Source organism: Gopherus flavomarginatus, chromosome 3, assembly GCF_025201925.1.
Source record: "Gopherus flavomarginatus isolate rGopFla2 chromosome 3, rGopFla2.mat.asm, whole genome shotgun sequence".
Lineage (NCBI taxonomy): Eukaryota > Metazoa > Chordata > Testudines > Testudinidae > Gopherus > Gopherus flavomarginatus.
The window spans coordinates 205,287,986-205,305,378 of NC_066619.1; the positions used below are offsets into that span (position 1 = coordinate 205,287,986).

A 17,393-nucleotide genomic window follows, 5' to 3' on the forward strand; every position below is an offset into this window, starting at 1 on the left:
CTAAATTGGTTAATTGACTCAGCGCGCAAGCCGTCAATTGACCCTATGCCTCAGGCAAAACTGTATAATTACTACAAATAGAGACCCCCATCTCTGTAAATTCATTTTTATCTAAAGATCAAGAGTGTATGTGAATGAGTGCCTAGTTTAAATGATGAATGAATGTTAGGGAGTTACCAGCCTGAAAAATTCAGTGTCAGCCGAAGAAGGTGTCAAGTGGAATCAACCAGATGACCCCCGGAGGGCGAACTGGAATCCACCCCAAGCACCTAACAAACATCTGACAGAATGGAGCCAGCTACCTGCTGATTGATCTAGCAACAGCAGAATGAAACAACTCCCATGAACTAACATAGGGAAAAATCCCTATAAAACTGGACTCTGAAGACTGAGGACTTTGAGTCTATGGTTCTGCTGCCAGTCTCCAGGAGCATCAGGTGCACCTGACCCGGACTCGGCTCCACTCTTGTGTACAGGGTACCTGGCCAGTATTCTGTCACAAGCAACTTTAGGTTGGTAACTATAATATCTATATAGAACCTGAATGAATGATTGTGTGAATGGAGATATATATAAGTAATCATAGGAATAAGTAGCCAAACAACATTGTTTGCTGTTATCTTTTATTATGGTATTGACAATAAATGTGACAAATGTCTTATCCCCTTTAATAAGATCCTGCTGGTTTTTACTGGTCTAGTATAATTGGTATAACACATATACCCCAGTACCCTCTGCTAGCTGGTATGCATTAGGTTCTTGGGTAACACTCTGCAAAGGTCATCTATTTTACTGAATGTTTGAGAAAGATTGAGACATATGGGAGAACTGGTGTTTGTAGAAATGTCCTCTTTTTTTCTTTGCTTGGTTGTCCAGCTCGTTAATTATTTCAATTATTGTGTTTATATGTTGGTATTTTATGCTGAGTTTTTCTTTTTAAGTTTAATGTATGAATTAAGGTGCCTAGACTTCTAATAAGTGGCACCATCACTCTTCACAGAGCATGATGTATGCACCGATGAGTTCTTTGATGGCTGATTAGTCTGCTGCATGACTGACAGTCCCATCCACAGGTCCGGCACACTCATACACTAGCAGTGCTGTGAATCTGAGTAGCAGATTCTTTTCATCTCTGACACTGGTCATCATAAAGCTTGATCCAATCTGCCTCACTTCATCTACAAGCTGACTCCACCAACCAGAGTGGCATTTGCATTCTTTCCCAAAGGATATTGTCATTTTTTTTCAAGAATTCTGAAATCTGTGCAGCAGTCTGCCTCTCTTTCTAGACCCTTGATGAGCTTCAGAAAACAGCACACTCTTCGGGATCCTGTAATCGCATTTGCTTGACATGTCCAAGCCACCTGAGTCTTTTCTTACAAATCAACATTCTCATGAATGACATACCAGCACGGTTTAAGACTTCCACATTTGTCACACTGTTTTGCTATCTTATTCGAAGAATTTTATACAAGCATCTGGTATGAAAGATATTCAGTCTTTTGGTATGTTTGGCGTAAGTTGTCTGTATTTCTGAGCCATATAGAATGGTGGATAAAACAAGTCTCATAGACATGGATTTTCATTTTTAGTTAACAATTTATTTTTTCCAAGCTCTGTGTTGCAAAAGACCAAAGTTCTTGGTTGCTTTTCAGATTCTACTAGCGAGCTCAGCTCTGTGTCAAGATCTACATTGCTGATAACAATAAAGCCAAGGTAGCAAAATGGTCAAAATTAGACTTCTAGGTGACAAATTAATCAAATGCCATTTCCGTTTTGGCCCCTGGCACCCATAAAAACTGACATTTTATGTCAGGTCTGTCATGGTATCTTTCCCCAATTTGAACCTTAGAGCCCAAAAGTTGGGGTACCAGCATGAATTCCCCTAAGCTTAATTACTAGCTTAGATCTGATACACTGCCACCACCCAAAAATATATAGTGTTTTGGGGCACTCTGGTCCCCCCAAAAACCTTCCCTGGGGACCCCAAGACCCAAATTCCTTGAGTCTTACAACACAGGGGAATAAACCATTTCCCTCCCCTTCTCTTCCCCTCCAGGCGTTCCCTCCCTGGGCTCCAGGAGAGAGAGACAGATTCAAGCTCCGTGAATCTAAAACAAAGGGATTTCACCCTTCTCCCCTCCCTGTTAAGTACAGACTCATAGATTCTAGGGTCAGAAGGGACCAATGTGATCATCTAGTCCGACCCCCTGCACAAAGCAGGCCACAGAACCCTACCCATCCACTTCTATAACAAACCCCTAACCTATGCCTGAGTTATTGAAGTCTTCAAATTGTGGTTTGAAGACCTCAAGCTGCAGAGAATCCACCAGCAAGTGACCCATACCCCAGGCTGCAGGGGAAAGCGAAAAACCTCCAGGGCCTCTGCCAATCTGCCCTGGAGGAAAATTCCCTCCCGACCCCAAATATGGTGATCAGTTAAACCCTGAGCATGTGGGCAAGACTCACCAGCCAGCACTCAGAAAAGAATTCTCTGCAGTAACTCAGATCCCATCCCATCCAACATCCCATCACCAACCACTGGGCATACCTATCTGGCGATAATCAAAGATCAATTGCCAAAATTAGGCTCTCCCATCATACCATCCCTTCCATAAACTTATCAATCTTAATCTTAAAGCCAGATATGTCTTTTGCCCCCACTACTCCCCTTGGAAGGCTGTTCCAGAACTTCACTCCTCTAATGGTTAGAAACCTTCGTCTAATTTCAAGTCTAAACTTCCTAGTGTCCAGTTTATACCCATTCGTTCTTGTGTCTACATTGGTACTAAGCTTAAATAATTCCTCTCCCTCCCTAATATTAATCCCTCTGATATATTTATAAAGAGCAAGCATATCCCCCCTCAGCCTTCTTTTGGCTAGACTAAACAAGCCAAGCTCTTTGAGTCTCCTTTCATATGACAGGTTTTCCATTCCTCGGATCATCCTAGTAGCCCGTCTCTGAACCTGTTCCAGTTTGAATTCATCCTTCTTAAACATGGGAGACCAGAACTGCACACAGTATTCCAGGTGGGGTCTCACCAGTGCCTTATATAACGGTACTAACACCTCCTTATCTTTGCTGGAAATACCTTGCCTGATGCATCCTAAAACCGCATTAGCTTTTTTAACAGCCATATCACATTGGCGGCTCATAGTCATCCTGCGATCTACCAATACCCCAAGGTCCTTCTCCTCCTCTGTTGCTTCCAACTGATGCGTCCTCAATCTATATCTAAAGTTCTTATTATTAATCCCTAAGTGCATGACCTTGCACTTTTCGCTATTAAATTTCATCCTATTACTATTACTCCAGTTTACAAGGTCATCCAGATCTTCCTGTATGATATCCCGGTCCTTCTGCATGTTAGCAATACCCCTCAGCTTTGTGTCATCCGCGAACTTTATTAGCACACTTCCGCTTTTTGTGCCAAGGTCGGTAATAAAAAGGTTAAATAAGATTGGTCCCAGAACCGATCCTTGAGGAACTCCACTAGTAACCTCCTTCCAGCCTGACAGTTCACCCTTCAGTACGACCCGTTGTAGTCTCCCCTTTAACCAGTTCCTTATCCACCTTTCAATTCTCATATTGATCCCCATCTTTTCCAATTTGACTAATAATTCCGCATGTGGAACCGTGTCAAATGCCTTACTGAAATCGAGGTAAATTAGGTCTACTGCATTTCCTTTGTCTAAATAGTCTGTCACCTTCTCAAAGAAGGAGATCAGGTTGGTTTGGCACGATCTACCTTTAGTAAAACCATGTTGTACTTTGTCCCAATTACCATTGACCTCAATGTCCTTAACTACTTTCTCCTTCAAAATTTTTTCCAAGACCTTTCATACTACAGATGTCAAACTAACAGGCCTATAGTTACTCGGATCACTCAATTCCCCTGAGCCTCAACAAGGGGAAAAAATCAAACAGGTCTTAAAAAGCAAAACTTTTAATAACTTTTACTTTTTTTCTTTCTTTTTATCTCTGCAATTTAGATGGTAAAAGTTACAGGGTCTTACAGCTTATAGACACTAGAAAGAAGCCTTCCTCCCAGCAAAAATACAATTTAAAATACTTCCAGCAAACTACACATTTGCAAATACAGAAAACAATCAAAAGACTATAACCGCCTTCTCCACTAAATACTCACTATTCTGAATATATAAGAGACTGTACCAGGGAGATTGGCAAGAAACCTGGTTGCACATCTAGTCCCTTCCAGGACCCAGAGAGAACAAAGCCAAACCCAAAAAACACAAACAAAGGCTTCCCTCCACCGAGATTTGAAAGTATCTTGTCTCCTGATTGGTCCCCTGGTCAGGTGTTTGGTTCCCTGTTTGTTAACCCTTTACAGGTAAAAGAGACATTAACCCTTAACTATCTGTTTATGACAAGGTCCCAGCCTGGTATTAGAATAGTCAATTCACTGACGCAGTTTGACTTCACTTCTTGCCACCTCGTATTGGCAAATAGACTTATATCACTATATATCTATGTGGCAGAGGTGAATTCAATGGAACGCTCTACATTCTTGGGAGGGAACATGCCTAACAAAATGGTTTATTTCTATCGGGTTTGTTCTCATTAGTGTCTCCTGTGAAGAGTCAGATGTCTGTGCTATCAGTATTAACTTGAGTTGGAGGTGTAATGGATGAAGACTTGCCTGTCTAATCTGACTAATCATGACCTAGTTATTTTATTAAAAACTGTGCATAAATTGTTTGTTAGGTGCAGCGTATTGTTAGGAGTGATGCAGAGCCATATTGCCCCTTAGAGGGGGGAAGAAAAAAACCCCTCCTAAAGGTGCTTAATAATGTCAGGAGAGAGAGAAGATAACTTGCTATACCTTTTGAAACTGCCACTATGTAACAGAGGCAATCAAAATGTGTGACAAATAACCAAAATGAGGAGCATCAGTGTTTTTTGTTGCATGTCACATTATAACTGACAAATTGTTGTTTTTTAGTATAAAACCTTTTAAAAGGAGTGTTAATTAAATCACCCAGTTATATAAAAAAAATGAAGAAACAAATTTCAACATGTGCAATTGCAAGGGCCTTGTGTGTGAGTTGTCAGTAGGGTTTTAGTGCTGGACTTTCAGATGACCAGCGTGAACCCTTACAACTTGAGCTCAAGAAGCAACTGGCATCCCCAGTTTGGAGGAATCCTTATAAGAGGATTAGATATTTATTACCAGTGGTTTATGCTACTATTAGTAGTACAATGCTGGATATCAGGAATTTTGTGATCTCTTCCTGAATCTGCAAGGTGAACATGGTCAAATATTTAGAGACAGGATAGTGAAGTCCACAGGTTTGGCATATGTGTTTTGGGAGGCACAGTGGATAAGATTTGGGTTTGCATTTTCGAGAACTATGTTCTATTCCTAGCTTCTGTAACTTACTTATTGTTAAAAGAAGGGGTGGGATGATATTAGCTTCCTTCTAGGCAGGGTATGAGATCTTGCTCATTAATAAGTGCACAGAAATATAAACAATCAGCAGAGGTAAATCCATAACTCATGGTCTCTTGGTGCCCTGCTACAGAGCATGTGTGGAGAAATCCCTCTTCATCTCTTTGATCCACAGATACCATTGCCCTGACTGGGCAGTGCAGTGGACCAGGTAGCAAACAGGACAAAATGTAAAATGTCCTGCAAAATCCTGTACGTATGAAAGCCCTGGGTTTTTCTGGAAAGCACAGAGCAAGGAGGGGGAGTAACTATTGCTCTGCCTATTCCCTGGCACCTTTCCAAAAACTTGCTCAGGTTCTAGGGCTGTGATCTTGTCCAGCTATTACACAGGCTTTTCAAGGGCTGAAGGGGAGACCTCGCTCCCTCTATCCCTCCACTCTATGCAGCTTCTTAAGGGCTAGCCATAATCTGTCCACTATTAAGTACATCTTTAAACAAATCAGTTTTATAGGAATACTTGCTCCTTGTATTTGTGGATTTTGAACTATATGGTATCATCTATATGTATAGCTAGAAAGAGAGAATCTATATCTGACTCAGACAGGTCTTCTATGCCTGTGTTTGTAACATCTATGTATCTCATAGCTACTGTGCTAGGTAAAGATTTTTGCCATTTTTTCTCATTTTCTTGAGTCTTGGGGTGGGGGGTAGGGTGGAGGACAAGAAATGCATTACTTTCCATATTTCAACTTAAGTATTTGGCTAGCACTGATCCATCCATTAGCTGTGTGTAGCTGTAGCAGCAGGTTCTTGCAAATGTTAGTGGATTTGCAGCAACCCATAGAAGACAACTGCACATTTTGCAATGTAAATAAAGTTTAAAGGAACCATCATTGTGTGGCTGTGGGAAGAAGATTGCAGGAATCAGGAACACTTTTCAGTGTCGCTGTTGCTGCTGCTATTACTGCACATGCTGCAGCGTACTACACTGTGCTCCTCCGTGTTAATACTTTTCTGAGCCAAAAGAAATTGGAACAATCAGGTGGCCAAATCCCTTATCACATTCTAGGGAGCCAAAGGCATCTTGACAGCATATTTCTGCTGCTGCTTTAACCTTTTCCTTTAATCTCTGTCATAACAGCAGTCCACACACAAAATATGAGATGCAGTCAATGGGGCACTCCTCTTGTAATGTGCCCATTATATCAGGAGAAGCCTGTTGCCGATCTTAATTTCTAGCAATAAAATCTGTGGTTGCAAATTCTGAGCGCAAATATTAGAAAGTACCCCAAGCATTTGATGTATAGTAGCAAAGGAAAAATCCCCAGCACATATCCGCACACACTTCCATAGTACAGGGCACATTCTGGTGGGTGTAGAATACCCTTTTGAATGTGCCCACCCTCCACTAGCACCCATGCCTCATAGCACAGAATGTCTGAGGGATATGAAATGCCTCAGAATGTGCCCATCAATACATTCTCATCTCTTATAGCAAGACCCATTCTAAGGCATATGCTCAACAGAGTGTGCTTGCCCTTCCATTAGCATCAATGGTCCCTTACAAGGAATATTCTGAATGGCACAAGGCAACGCTAAGACTTTCTTTCTGTAAACCATGGATGAAGAGTTGAGGATGGGCACACTTTGAGGAATATTACATAATATTGAGAATATGCCCTGCAACAAGGAATGGTAGCTGAAAGGTGCCCTGCTAAGGACCATGATGCTAAGGGAGGAGTGGACTTGTTCTGTGCTGAGTCGACTCAGATGACTAAACTTACTCCTGTATGTGTTTCCATAATTTGGCCTTAATGCTCTGATTTTGCAAGTATTTATGCACTTCATTGGAACTATTTATATGGTTAAAGTGCTGCGCACGTGTACATTTCAGCACAATTGGGGCCTAATTTTTTTTGTAAATGATGTCCCTTTCTATTCACTCTTAATTTATAATACAACTAATTTATGAAATAATTAAGAGATTTTATAATATAAAAATTACAGTATCTGCAAGAGATGCAAATGTACAATAATCTTTGAAACAGAAATCCTTTTTTTCCAGTGGAATTATGCTAGTTTAAATGACATGCTCTGTTATGCTGTTCAATGCCCAAAGCTGCTCCAACAAGAATTTATCATTATTTTTATTTGCATTATGGTAGTGCCCCAAGACCCCAACTGGAACCATCTGTGCTAGGCCCTGTACAAACACATAGGAGGATTTAGTCTCTGTGATTTGTTCAAATAATCTAAAACAAAAAATGACAAAAAGAATGGGCAAATATACAAGCAGAATGAGCAGGGTGGTCATAGATACATATCTTGTAGTTCAAGATTATTTCCTCTTATTTATTTATTAAAATTGTCCTATAGTACTGCTCTTGCCTATTCTGATTTTCCCCATCTCCATGTTTTTCTGATATTTTTAAATTATTTCATCCCTCTCATTTTTAAATTGCATTAACTGTACATTCCTATTTCATTTCCCCTACTTTTGTGTAGTTTCTATTTCCAGTGTGTTAATTGCCCTTTTCCGTTTACTTCAAAACCCCTTTGGATACTTACTCCCATCCCCATATCCTGATCCAGGGTTTCACCCTACTACATGATTTTCCCCTGGGAATTCTGCCTTTCTCTAGCCCTCATATCTCACAGTGGGTGCCCACCCTTCTCTATATCTGAACACGTGGGGGTGCCCACAAGAGCAGGAGGTGGGGAGAGCGAGCCTAGCGTTTTCCCCCCCTTATGCCACTGTACCAGTTTAACTTTTTTTTCCTCCCGGAATTCTAGCAGTGAAGCTCATAGATAAGAGCGAATATGCATCCCTAGTTCCGTCTCTCTCCGCTCCTAACTATACCTCCCCCTCCCCGCATTCCCTCGGGGAAATAAGCACACAGGGCTTCACTTCCCCAGAGCACATGGGCAAGCGCTGTGCACATGCTCACTAGAGCCAGCCCGAGCATTTTGCACATGCTCAGTAGCGGAAAGGGCGCATTTTGATGCAGGGTTCATTTTGCTACGGCTGCTGGAGGAGCTGCTCGGTCCGTTGCGGCTGTGCCATGGCGCGCTGCAGGTTCCCGGGCCACCTCCGGCTCTAGGAATCGGGGGCTGGGGCGTCCTGCGCTCGGGCTGTGGTATGTAGCGGGTGTTTGCAGGGTGGGCCGTGAGGCTGCGTGGGTGCTACGTTTGCACGGGCGCGGGGGGATTCGCCCCCCCCCGGAGAGGGGTTTGGAGCTGGGAAGCGGCGGAGGAGATGCTTCATCAGCCCCGTTGGCCCAGGGAGCCCCTGTCTCTGAGGCCCCTGTGCACGGGGCGTGCTTGCCTCCTCGCGAAGCGCCTTCAGTACCTCGGCCAGCACTGGGCAGCTGGTGTAGACGCTGCTGCTCGCGACCGTGGGGAGCTGGACGGGCAGGGAGTCGGGGCTGCTGCGTGCAGGAGGGGGTGGACAGAGAGCCCCAGGGCTGGGCTTGCAGAGGCCGGCGAGGCGTCGCTCGCGCAGCTGTTGCAGGTGGGGTGGCTGCTGCTGGAGAATGGGGGGCCCAGGGAGCCCCTGTTGTCGCTGGGTTGGTGATGAGTTTAGTGCAGATAACGTGGCTAGCACTATACAAGAAGAATTCATGCTAGAACAGTTTGTAAGTGGGGATGCTGAGAACCATTGAACCAAACTGTAAACCCTGTATCTAAGGGAAACTATTTCAGGGGGTGCAGCAACCACCTCATCTCTAGTTCCAGCACCTATGTACCAGACCCACAGCTGAAGGGAGCCCCAGAGAGCTTCATGTGGTTGGAGAAGGAGGCAGTGGGGAACCCCCTGTTGCTCTGCTTGAGTCGGGGAGGAGTAGAAAGTCGCTGTTGCTGTGATTGGAGAATGGTGTGTGGGTGGGTGGGGGGAAGTAGGTTAGTGGGACCGGATGCTATAGTTAGAGAGTATGTAAAGATCCCTTATGTGCATTTTGTAAAGCACTTTGGGAGCCTCCAATGAAAGATCCGATATAAATGTTTATTATTACTATTGTGTATTAATGCTGCTTTCTTTGAGGGGAGGACAGTTTTCAATGTGGGAGAGAGGACAGGAAGTCCCTGGATGCTCTATATGAGTGAAGGTGTTAAGGTATCCCTCATCCTCCTGCTGCTATTGTGATTGAGAGTCAAAAGACTGCTGCTGCACTTGTGGAGGGTATCAGAGAGCTCTGCAGCTGTTGCTTGGGAAGGAGATGGAGATTCCCATATCTTCTAATTTGGCAAGGCGCCCCTGCTGCTGTTTGCTTAGGGCATAAGAAGCCCCTTCTGTTGTTGCTTTTGGAGCGTGGACAAGAAGCTCCTTCTGTTGCTGATGTTAAAAGGAGTATAAATATCCTGCTGCTTCCAAGGGAGAGAGCGATGCAACTACCGTTTCTTAAAAATCCATAAAGTGCTTCTGTTGGTCTAGACAGAAAAAAATGGAGAAGCTACTTGTGGTACTTGGGACACAAAATGCACAGGAAAGCATAGTATTCTGTAGGTTATTGATCACCCTTGCTAATTACCATGTTCATTATAATCTGTAATTTCTATAATACTTGTTATAGTATATTCATTGTTGTCTAATGTGTTGTATTTGAAAGCTATTCAAATATACAATCCCATTTAAGAGCCTACACATGCAGTCTTTGTTCACACTTAACATTTAGAATAATGGGACTAATTGTGAGTTAAGGTTGAAGTGTGAGTCGCTAACTTTGTGTCTTGTCTATTAATGGTAAATTTGTTGATCACAATGTTTTAAAATGAAATATGAAATTCTCATTATCTCAATACTTGGCATACTGTGGGGCATACTGTTGCATATCAATGTCTCTGGGTGAAGACGGTGGTTTTTTTGCGGGGGAGAGGAAGAGAGGGAAGTCCATCCATGTCTGGTGAGACATCATAGGCTTCTTGAGTTAAGGCTTCTTTTATAGGGTTTAAATGTATTCCTCCAAAACACAGCAACAAAAATATGTTTATATCAACCTGTTGTGTATCTCCTAACTATCATACAGTCTATCCATGTACGTAAATATTGGGAGGATACTTAAAACAGACAAAATGTTCTCATTTGTAGCCCAGGAGCACCTCTCTCTTGAGATAACTTACTGAGCTGAGTTTTCTGTGGTTGCTGTGTGTGAATGAAATATATTTGTTTACTTCCTATATGTAGGTGATCACATTTTCCATAATTAATCCCACTAATATAGTCCTTTTTTCTTATCTACCATAGATGAGCTGTACTTCTGAGACTTATGCCCTCAAGATGAAGTTCTTACTGGCAGTTCTCTTTTTTGTTTTGTTGTCGTTATGGGTTGAAGAAGCATATTCTAAAGAGAAATCTTCAAAGAAAGGAAAGGGGAAAAAGAAGCAGTATCTCTGCCCATCGTACGTTCCTTATCTCTTTTATACTTTTTGTGTGACAAGAGTGATGGATATTATCTTTCTTTTATCTGAAGAGATTGCATACAGTTATAAAGCGAAGCCTGATTTTTTCCTATTTGAAAAAATATAGTTGTTTAATAAGTTTTGTGGGTGGGAAAGAGAGCAAGGGCTTTTGGTCAGTATAATGTCTTAAAGGTCTATCAGTTGGCATCCGTTTTCTGCCGTAGACTCCTTTTGGGTTTCCTTCAAGTTTCATGAAAAAAATCTGATGGCAAAATGACTTTGTTTTTAATTGTGATTTAGAATGTTGTGATTTCAGCCCAATATCCTCAGATTTTTGCAAAAATAATACTACAGGCTTATAATTTTGTGTTGTCTAGCATCAGATCAAAAATATACTAGTAAATAAAGAGGGTTTAAAACGTGGTATTAAAATCCATTTCCTGGGTATGTAGGTTTTGTTCCAGCCAAAAAGTAATGCAGCTGTTCACATTCGTAATGTATTGGTAATGCAACTAGTGTCTTTAATATTTCCCAACTGATAAGATGTAAATATTCATTTTATATTAAAGGAAGTACCATTGATGGTAGCTGTATTAGATGAAGTGGCACGTGCCTTTTTGGAATCTTTCTACTAATGAAATATAGAACTTAAAAGTTATTAATTACCAAGTTGAATATAAAGAACTCAGTAACAGAGAGCATATACAGTAAAACCCTTAGTGAAAATCTAAGATGATTTCATTTTGCAAAGACTTCCTGTTTTTAATGTCAAAATACTTTAGTTATATTCAGCCTCTAAAATGGCATAGCAGTTTTCTCATGGACAAATTGCCCTTTGTCATCTTTTGCATGGTGTGATGTAAAGACTCCAGGCAGAGACTGACAAAGTAGAATAGGTTATCACTAAATATAGGAAAAACATGCTGTAAATGCAGAGATTGCCAAAGTAAAATGGTGAGGCTAGAGGCCAAGTATGAGGTACCAGAGTCGCCAGTTAAAAAATCAACATTTTACACAGTTATTACACAGGGATATCTGAGATACTGCTGTCACTTTGTGTGCTTCTGTGCTAAATGTAGACTTTTTAACCAGTGTCATTCCTTAATGCACTATAAGAAAGAGGCAGGAATTAGGGGACATATCTTCCTGGGAAAAGAGAGAGGAGATATTAACTGGAAAAGCCATTATTATTTTTCTTTTAAATGCCAGAAACAAACACTGGTTGTGTATACCCTTTTTGAACTCTCATTTTGAACAATGGCTATAGTAATTGTTTCTGATCCTTTGCCAAATAAACAAATATCAACCTATGGAAGGAAGTATGTATGTATGTATTTTTGTTGTTTTATTGGGTTCCAGAGAATTGGGTGCTGGTCAGTTAGATTTGGAACTCTTGAGTTTTTAGTGTCATATGTGACCAGAGATCTCCTGAAATGTTACAGGTAGATTTTACTTTGTGTTCTTCTACTTTTTTTTTTGTCGGATGAACAGTGCACCTCATTGATTTGGTTTAAGATTTTTTTTACAGTATTTAGAATCCTTTGATAAAATGTTTTTAGGTCATTGGAGAGAGGTTGTGTAAGGAAAAGCTGAGGCCGATAATAATACCTAGCTTTTATATAGCACATTTCATGAGTAGATCTCAAAGAACTTTAAAAAGGATGTCAGTATCATTATTCTTATTTTATAGAGGTGGAAACTCAGGCTTCAGGTCATTAACATAAAGGTAGGCCCAGTCAGATTTTCTAAAAATAAACAAAGTACCCATATTTGGCATCTCTTAAATTCAGAGCCTCACAGCCAATAGGATCCTGATGTTATAATATGGAGGAGTCCCTGTTGGAGTAGTTAGAAGACATTGAGAACACATCAGTGTCAATGGGTGGTGAAAATACTAATTTTTAGAATTGAGGTAGAATGATATCGTGCATTCAATCTGTGCAGAAATATTCTCATATTCTGTTTGCTATTGTCCTGATGAGAAAAGATGATGACTCAGCTATGAACCTACCAGTTTCTGCCAGTTGATTCCAAAATCCTAAAAAATACATACCTAGTCTGTGTGAGTTTGCCAGACCTGAGAGAATTTCCCATAATGTCCCTTAAACTGCATAATACAGATTGGATACTTCTTTAGTTGATGACCTTGTATATTTATTTGGGGGATTTTTTTTTGTTTTTTTGTTTGTTTATTTGCTTTTTGCTGATGACATAATTAAGTATTTTTGTTAATACTATTTACGTGGAAAAATTCAGGGAACATCTCTCCCTCCCGCCAATAAAGTTAAATAAGTAACCTCTTAAGGGGTGACTAAAATAGCCTCAAAGAAGTGGTCTTTTCATAAAGTGGGATGAAAATGTTACTTGACAAGCAAAAAGGAGGGATAACTCAGTGGTTTGGGCATTGGCCTGCTAAACCCAGGGTTGAGTTCAATCCTTGAGGGGAAAATTTAGGGATCTGGGCAAAAATCTGTCTGGGGATTGGTCCGGCTTTGAGCAGGCGGTTGGACTAGATGGACCTCCTGAGGTCCCTTCCAGCCGTGATAATCTATGAATCCTATAAAAGATTAAATTTTCTTGATGCGGAATATTATTGCATTCTTTATTAAACTAATATGTTTTAATATTTTAAGTACAAATAACTGGTGAAAACATGCTAAAGTATATAAAGTCAAAATGTTCATCTGTCTTCCATTAACACTAGCCATTAGTGAAGAAAAAAAATATAGGCTGTTATAATCTACTGTAGGGGTTCTCAAACTTCATTGCACTGTGACCCCCTTCTGACACCAAAAATTACTACATGAGCTTGGGCGGGAGGGGGCTAAAGCCGGAGCCTTGCCGCCTGTCGCTGAAGCCCTTGGGCTTTGCCCCTGGGCAGTGGGGATCGGGCTGCAGTCCTGGGCCCGAGCAAATCTAACGCCAGCCCTGGCGACCCCGTTAAAATGGGGTTGTGATCCACTTTGGGGTCCCAACACACAGTTTGAGAACCACTGATATACTGTGAACTATGAATAATTAACCATGTAAATCACAGTCCTAAGTCATTCAGCTATTCTCCTAGGAAAGATGTATACTATGTCGGACAAATATTTGGTTACTTTGGTTGGAGAGATTGTAATTTACTATAGGTAATTTAACACTGTAAAATGGACTCTTAATGAAGGTCATCTTTAAACTTTGTCACCAGGTTTCTCTGTAATACAGGCAAATATGTCAGTATTTTCTCCCTTTACCTGCACCATTCCCAGTGTACTAGCTGTCAGCCAAACACTACTCTCCCTTGTGAAATTGACTAGTGTCAGCATGAAACTGACAGATGGGGGGTGCAGAGAAAAAAAAGTTGCGTTAAGTTAATTTTATTATTTACAAATATTTACTGGAAACTAACTTGTTTTGCAAACAAGAAAATTCTAGTTTCTTTCTAAGACAAAAAACTTTTGTCATGATTATTTACGATTCCTTTTTTTCTATGTGTTCTATTTGATTATACAATTGGTGAGTAGTATGATGTGCTGCTCTCTAGTCTGTTTGGATCTGAACCAGTTTGCCAGTTGTGTTTTGAAACAGTGCAGACTCTTGCTTTCATTAAATAGACAATTAACGGACTATTAAGATTTAATGCTTATATATAAACCTATAATGATTATAGTAGAATAGAGCTGCTGTAGTGTCTGACCCTTGAATATTTTCCCGATTTAAAGAACAAATTGATATACTGGAATTAAAAGGCCATAATAGGGAGCTCTGCTGTATAAACCTGCAAAGAATTCCACAGATGGGAAATGTGTTTGTGAAATGATTTGACATAAACTCTTGCTCAAGGAACTACATAAATCCCAGTGTCTCCATTGTTCACTAAGTGGAGGTGACTGCGTGCTTGTGGTGCGTCTGCTGCAATTAAGCAGGAGTTCAGGTATAGAAAACATGATGAATGCATTTGTGAAGTGAATCCATGATTGCCACTGAAATCTTTGTAAAGATCTTGGGTGTTAGAAAGATTTCAAAGAGAGGAATATTGAACTGACAATGGTTTCTAAGTAGTAAAAATCTTAAAGGGACACTGTCCTGTTGATTAAGGCACTAATGTGACCTATGTTATAAAAGTGTTTATTAGGTGGGAAATGTTTATCAGATTAAAAGTATTTATTTAATTTAAAAATCCATCCTTGTCACAGAGAAGGAGCATAAGATAACTAATAAATGTTAGCCATAGATATAAGTATTGTGTGCTGTTGATGATGGATAAGTATGTGTAAATGGGAATCTTTGAGACTGGAATTCTGTAGCCTGCTTCTAAGGTTTGTTCAAAGCAATCATCAAGTAACTTGTTTTTCCCTAGAGTACATTCTTCTCAGTTCCCTGGTATTTCTGATTAACGAAAATTGAAATGCATTGAGATTATTGCTGTATCATTCTTGTAGCCTTTTTATAGGGTTACCAGATAGCAACCGTAAAAAAATGGGGTAATAGGTGCCTATATAAGAAAGTATTAAAAAACGGGACTGGCCCTTTAAAACGGAACATCTGGTCACCCTACTTTTTTCAAGATATTCTCCAAAACCCTGGTCTGTACTCAGTAACACACATCAACCCCTTCTGAAGCTGAGAAATAGCCCCTTTAAGCCTTTCAGAGAATATCACTTCTGCCATTGGCCAGAAGCAGAAACTCAAAAAGGTCAGAGACGACAAAGTCCAATAAATCACTTATTTTAAAAGAAAATGAATACATTTTACTTTTTAAAAAGTTAGTGGAATTGAAGCTTTTCTAGGTGGCTAAAAAATGGAATTACTTGAAAATTTATCCTAGAATTTTTATTGGTGAACTACCAGTCCACAAAATATTCCTTTAAATAACTAAAAAGAGTAGAGAATGCATCGTGGCTCTGCAGAACCTCTCTGGCACACCACACAGCAGTAGAAAAAATAACCTCTTGTTTCCTTACCTGGTACCTAACCAAGTACTTACTTGGCTCCATTTCTGCAGTGTCTGAGCACCTCCCAAATATTTAAGGGTATGGCTACACTTGCAGCTGTACAGCGCTGGGAGTTAAACCTGTCTTCATACAGCTGAATAGGGAAAGCGCTGCAATCTGGCCACACTGACAGCTACCAGCGCACTGTCGTGGCCACATTTGCAGCATCTTCAGTTGCATTGGGAACGGTGCATTGTGGGCAGCTATCCCAGCGTTCAAGTGGCTGCAGCATGCTTTTCCAAAGGGTAGAGTGGTGGAGTGTGACAGGAAGCATGGGGGGGAGAGAGAGTGGATTTTTGGAGCTGACACTCTGTCAGCAGCTGCAAGTTCCAACCCCCTCCACCACTCCTCTCTCACTCACTGAAAGCACCAGATAAGCGCGTCCCCGAAATGGACCGCCCCCCCGTCCCGCACGCCGTGCTGCTTCTCTCCTCAAGCCCCCTCTCTTCAAGCAAACACTAGCTGTGGGCGTTCCAAAGGGAGGTCATTCACAGCAAACAGGAGCTGTGTTTGTTTTTTTGATAAGTAGCTTTGGAAGCCCAGAGTTCACAGCAAAACAAACAGAGGCATCACAACAAAACAAAGAGTGTAATCTTTACTTAAAAGCATTATGGGAAGCTTCCGGAGGTCAGTTACAGCGTAGTAAGGTTATTCCCTGTTTACACTGGCACCCCAGCGCTATTCTCTTTATTCCTCTCGTCGAGGTGGAGTACAACCAGCGCTGTAGCCAGGGAGATACAGCGCTGTATGTGCCTTGCCAGTGTGGACGGGGAGTGAGTTACAGTGCTGTAAAGCCAGCACCAGCACTGTAACTCTCAAGTGTAGCCAAGGCCTAAATATAAGGAGTGTGGCAGGGAGGGAGAAGGATGAGCAATCATCTCTCTGTTTTTTCCTTCTTTCCTATCTTGTGGGAGAAATAGTTTGCTAGTTTACAAGGGTTTTGGGGTGAGTGGCTGAGGGTGTAAGTAAAATTATGAGGAAAAGGTAAATTGAAGAAATGAGTTGTGTATTTAGTTTTTAAAGTTGTGAGGTTTTGTGGCCCTTCCGAAGATAAGTAAGCTCCAAGTAATCTACATCTGGCTCCTGTGAAATTTCATTATTCACATACTCATAAGCCTCCCCTGTTGATCAATAGTTTCATTGTTCTGGTGGCACATGGCTGTCATGGGAAGTTATGGGGGATAGATGATCTCCTAGGTATCTAGGGACAGTCCCCTGGAGGGCATTCAGTATCAGGATAGCCCTCTATTCAATATGAATAGGCATTCTGGAGAGTAAAGAGACAAAATTCTGTATAAACTGGGCATTATATTGTTTTTGTAAAATATTTATACTGTAATATTACACATAATAATCTGGGCCTATTTATGCAACCCTCACTCAGTAGTGCTTGCTCACATGTTTGGCTATACTGCATGTATTTTGACCACTGGTGTGATTTAGATACTACTCCTTGGGAGTAATGGTTACGCAATCTGTCCCTGTATTTCTTCTTATAGTTACTAGGTTGAGAAACACTTGTAACTTCCCCTGGAAATCTGTCCCACAATACAACCATATAATAAGAAATTTAAGGGGTAAATTGTGTTCTCAGATCTGTCAAATGGAT

The 17,393-nt window shown here is 41.0% G+C and overlaps 1 protein-coding gene across 3 annotated transcripts in view; it reads left to right on the top strand.

The window, feature by feature from the left end:
- Positions 1–8,404: 8,404 nt before the first annotated feature.
- GLRB (glycine receptor beta) overlaps positions 8,405–17,393 on the top strand; it is a 75,179-nt gene continuing 66,190 nt past the window's right edge. For 2 of the 3 annotated variants that reach the window (XM_050946508.1, XM_050946506.1), the window contains exons 1-2: positions 8,405–8,548; positions 10,654–10,808. In XM_050946508.1, the coding sequence (XP_050802465.1) occupies positions 10,654–10,808 (155 nt within the window). In that variant the 5' untranslated portion in view covers positions 8,405–8,548. Of the gene's footprint in view, positions 8,549–9,606; positions 9,912–10,653; positions 10,809–17,393 lie in introns of those variants that run through there. The other variant, XM_050946507.1, reaches the window with a different exon arrangement.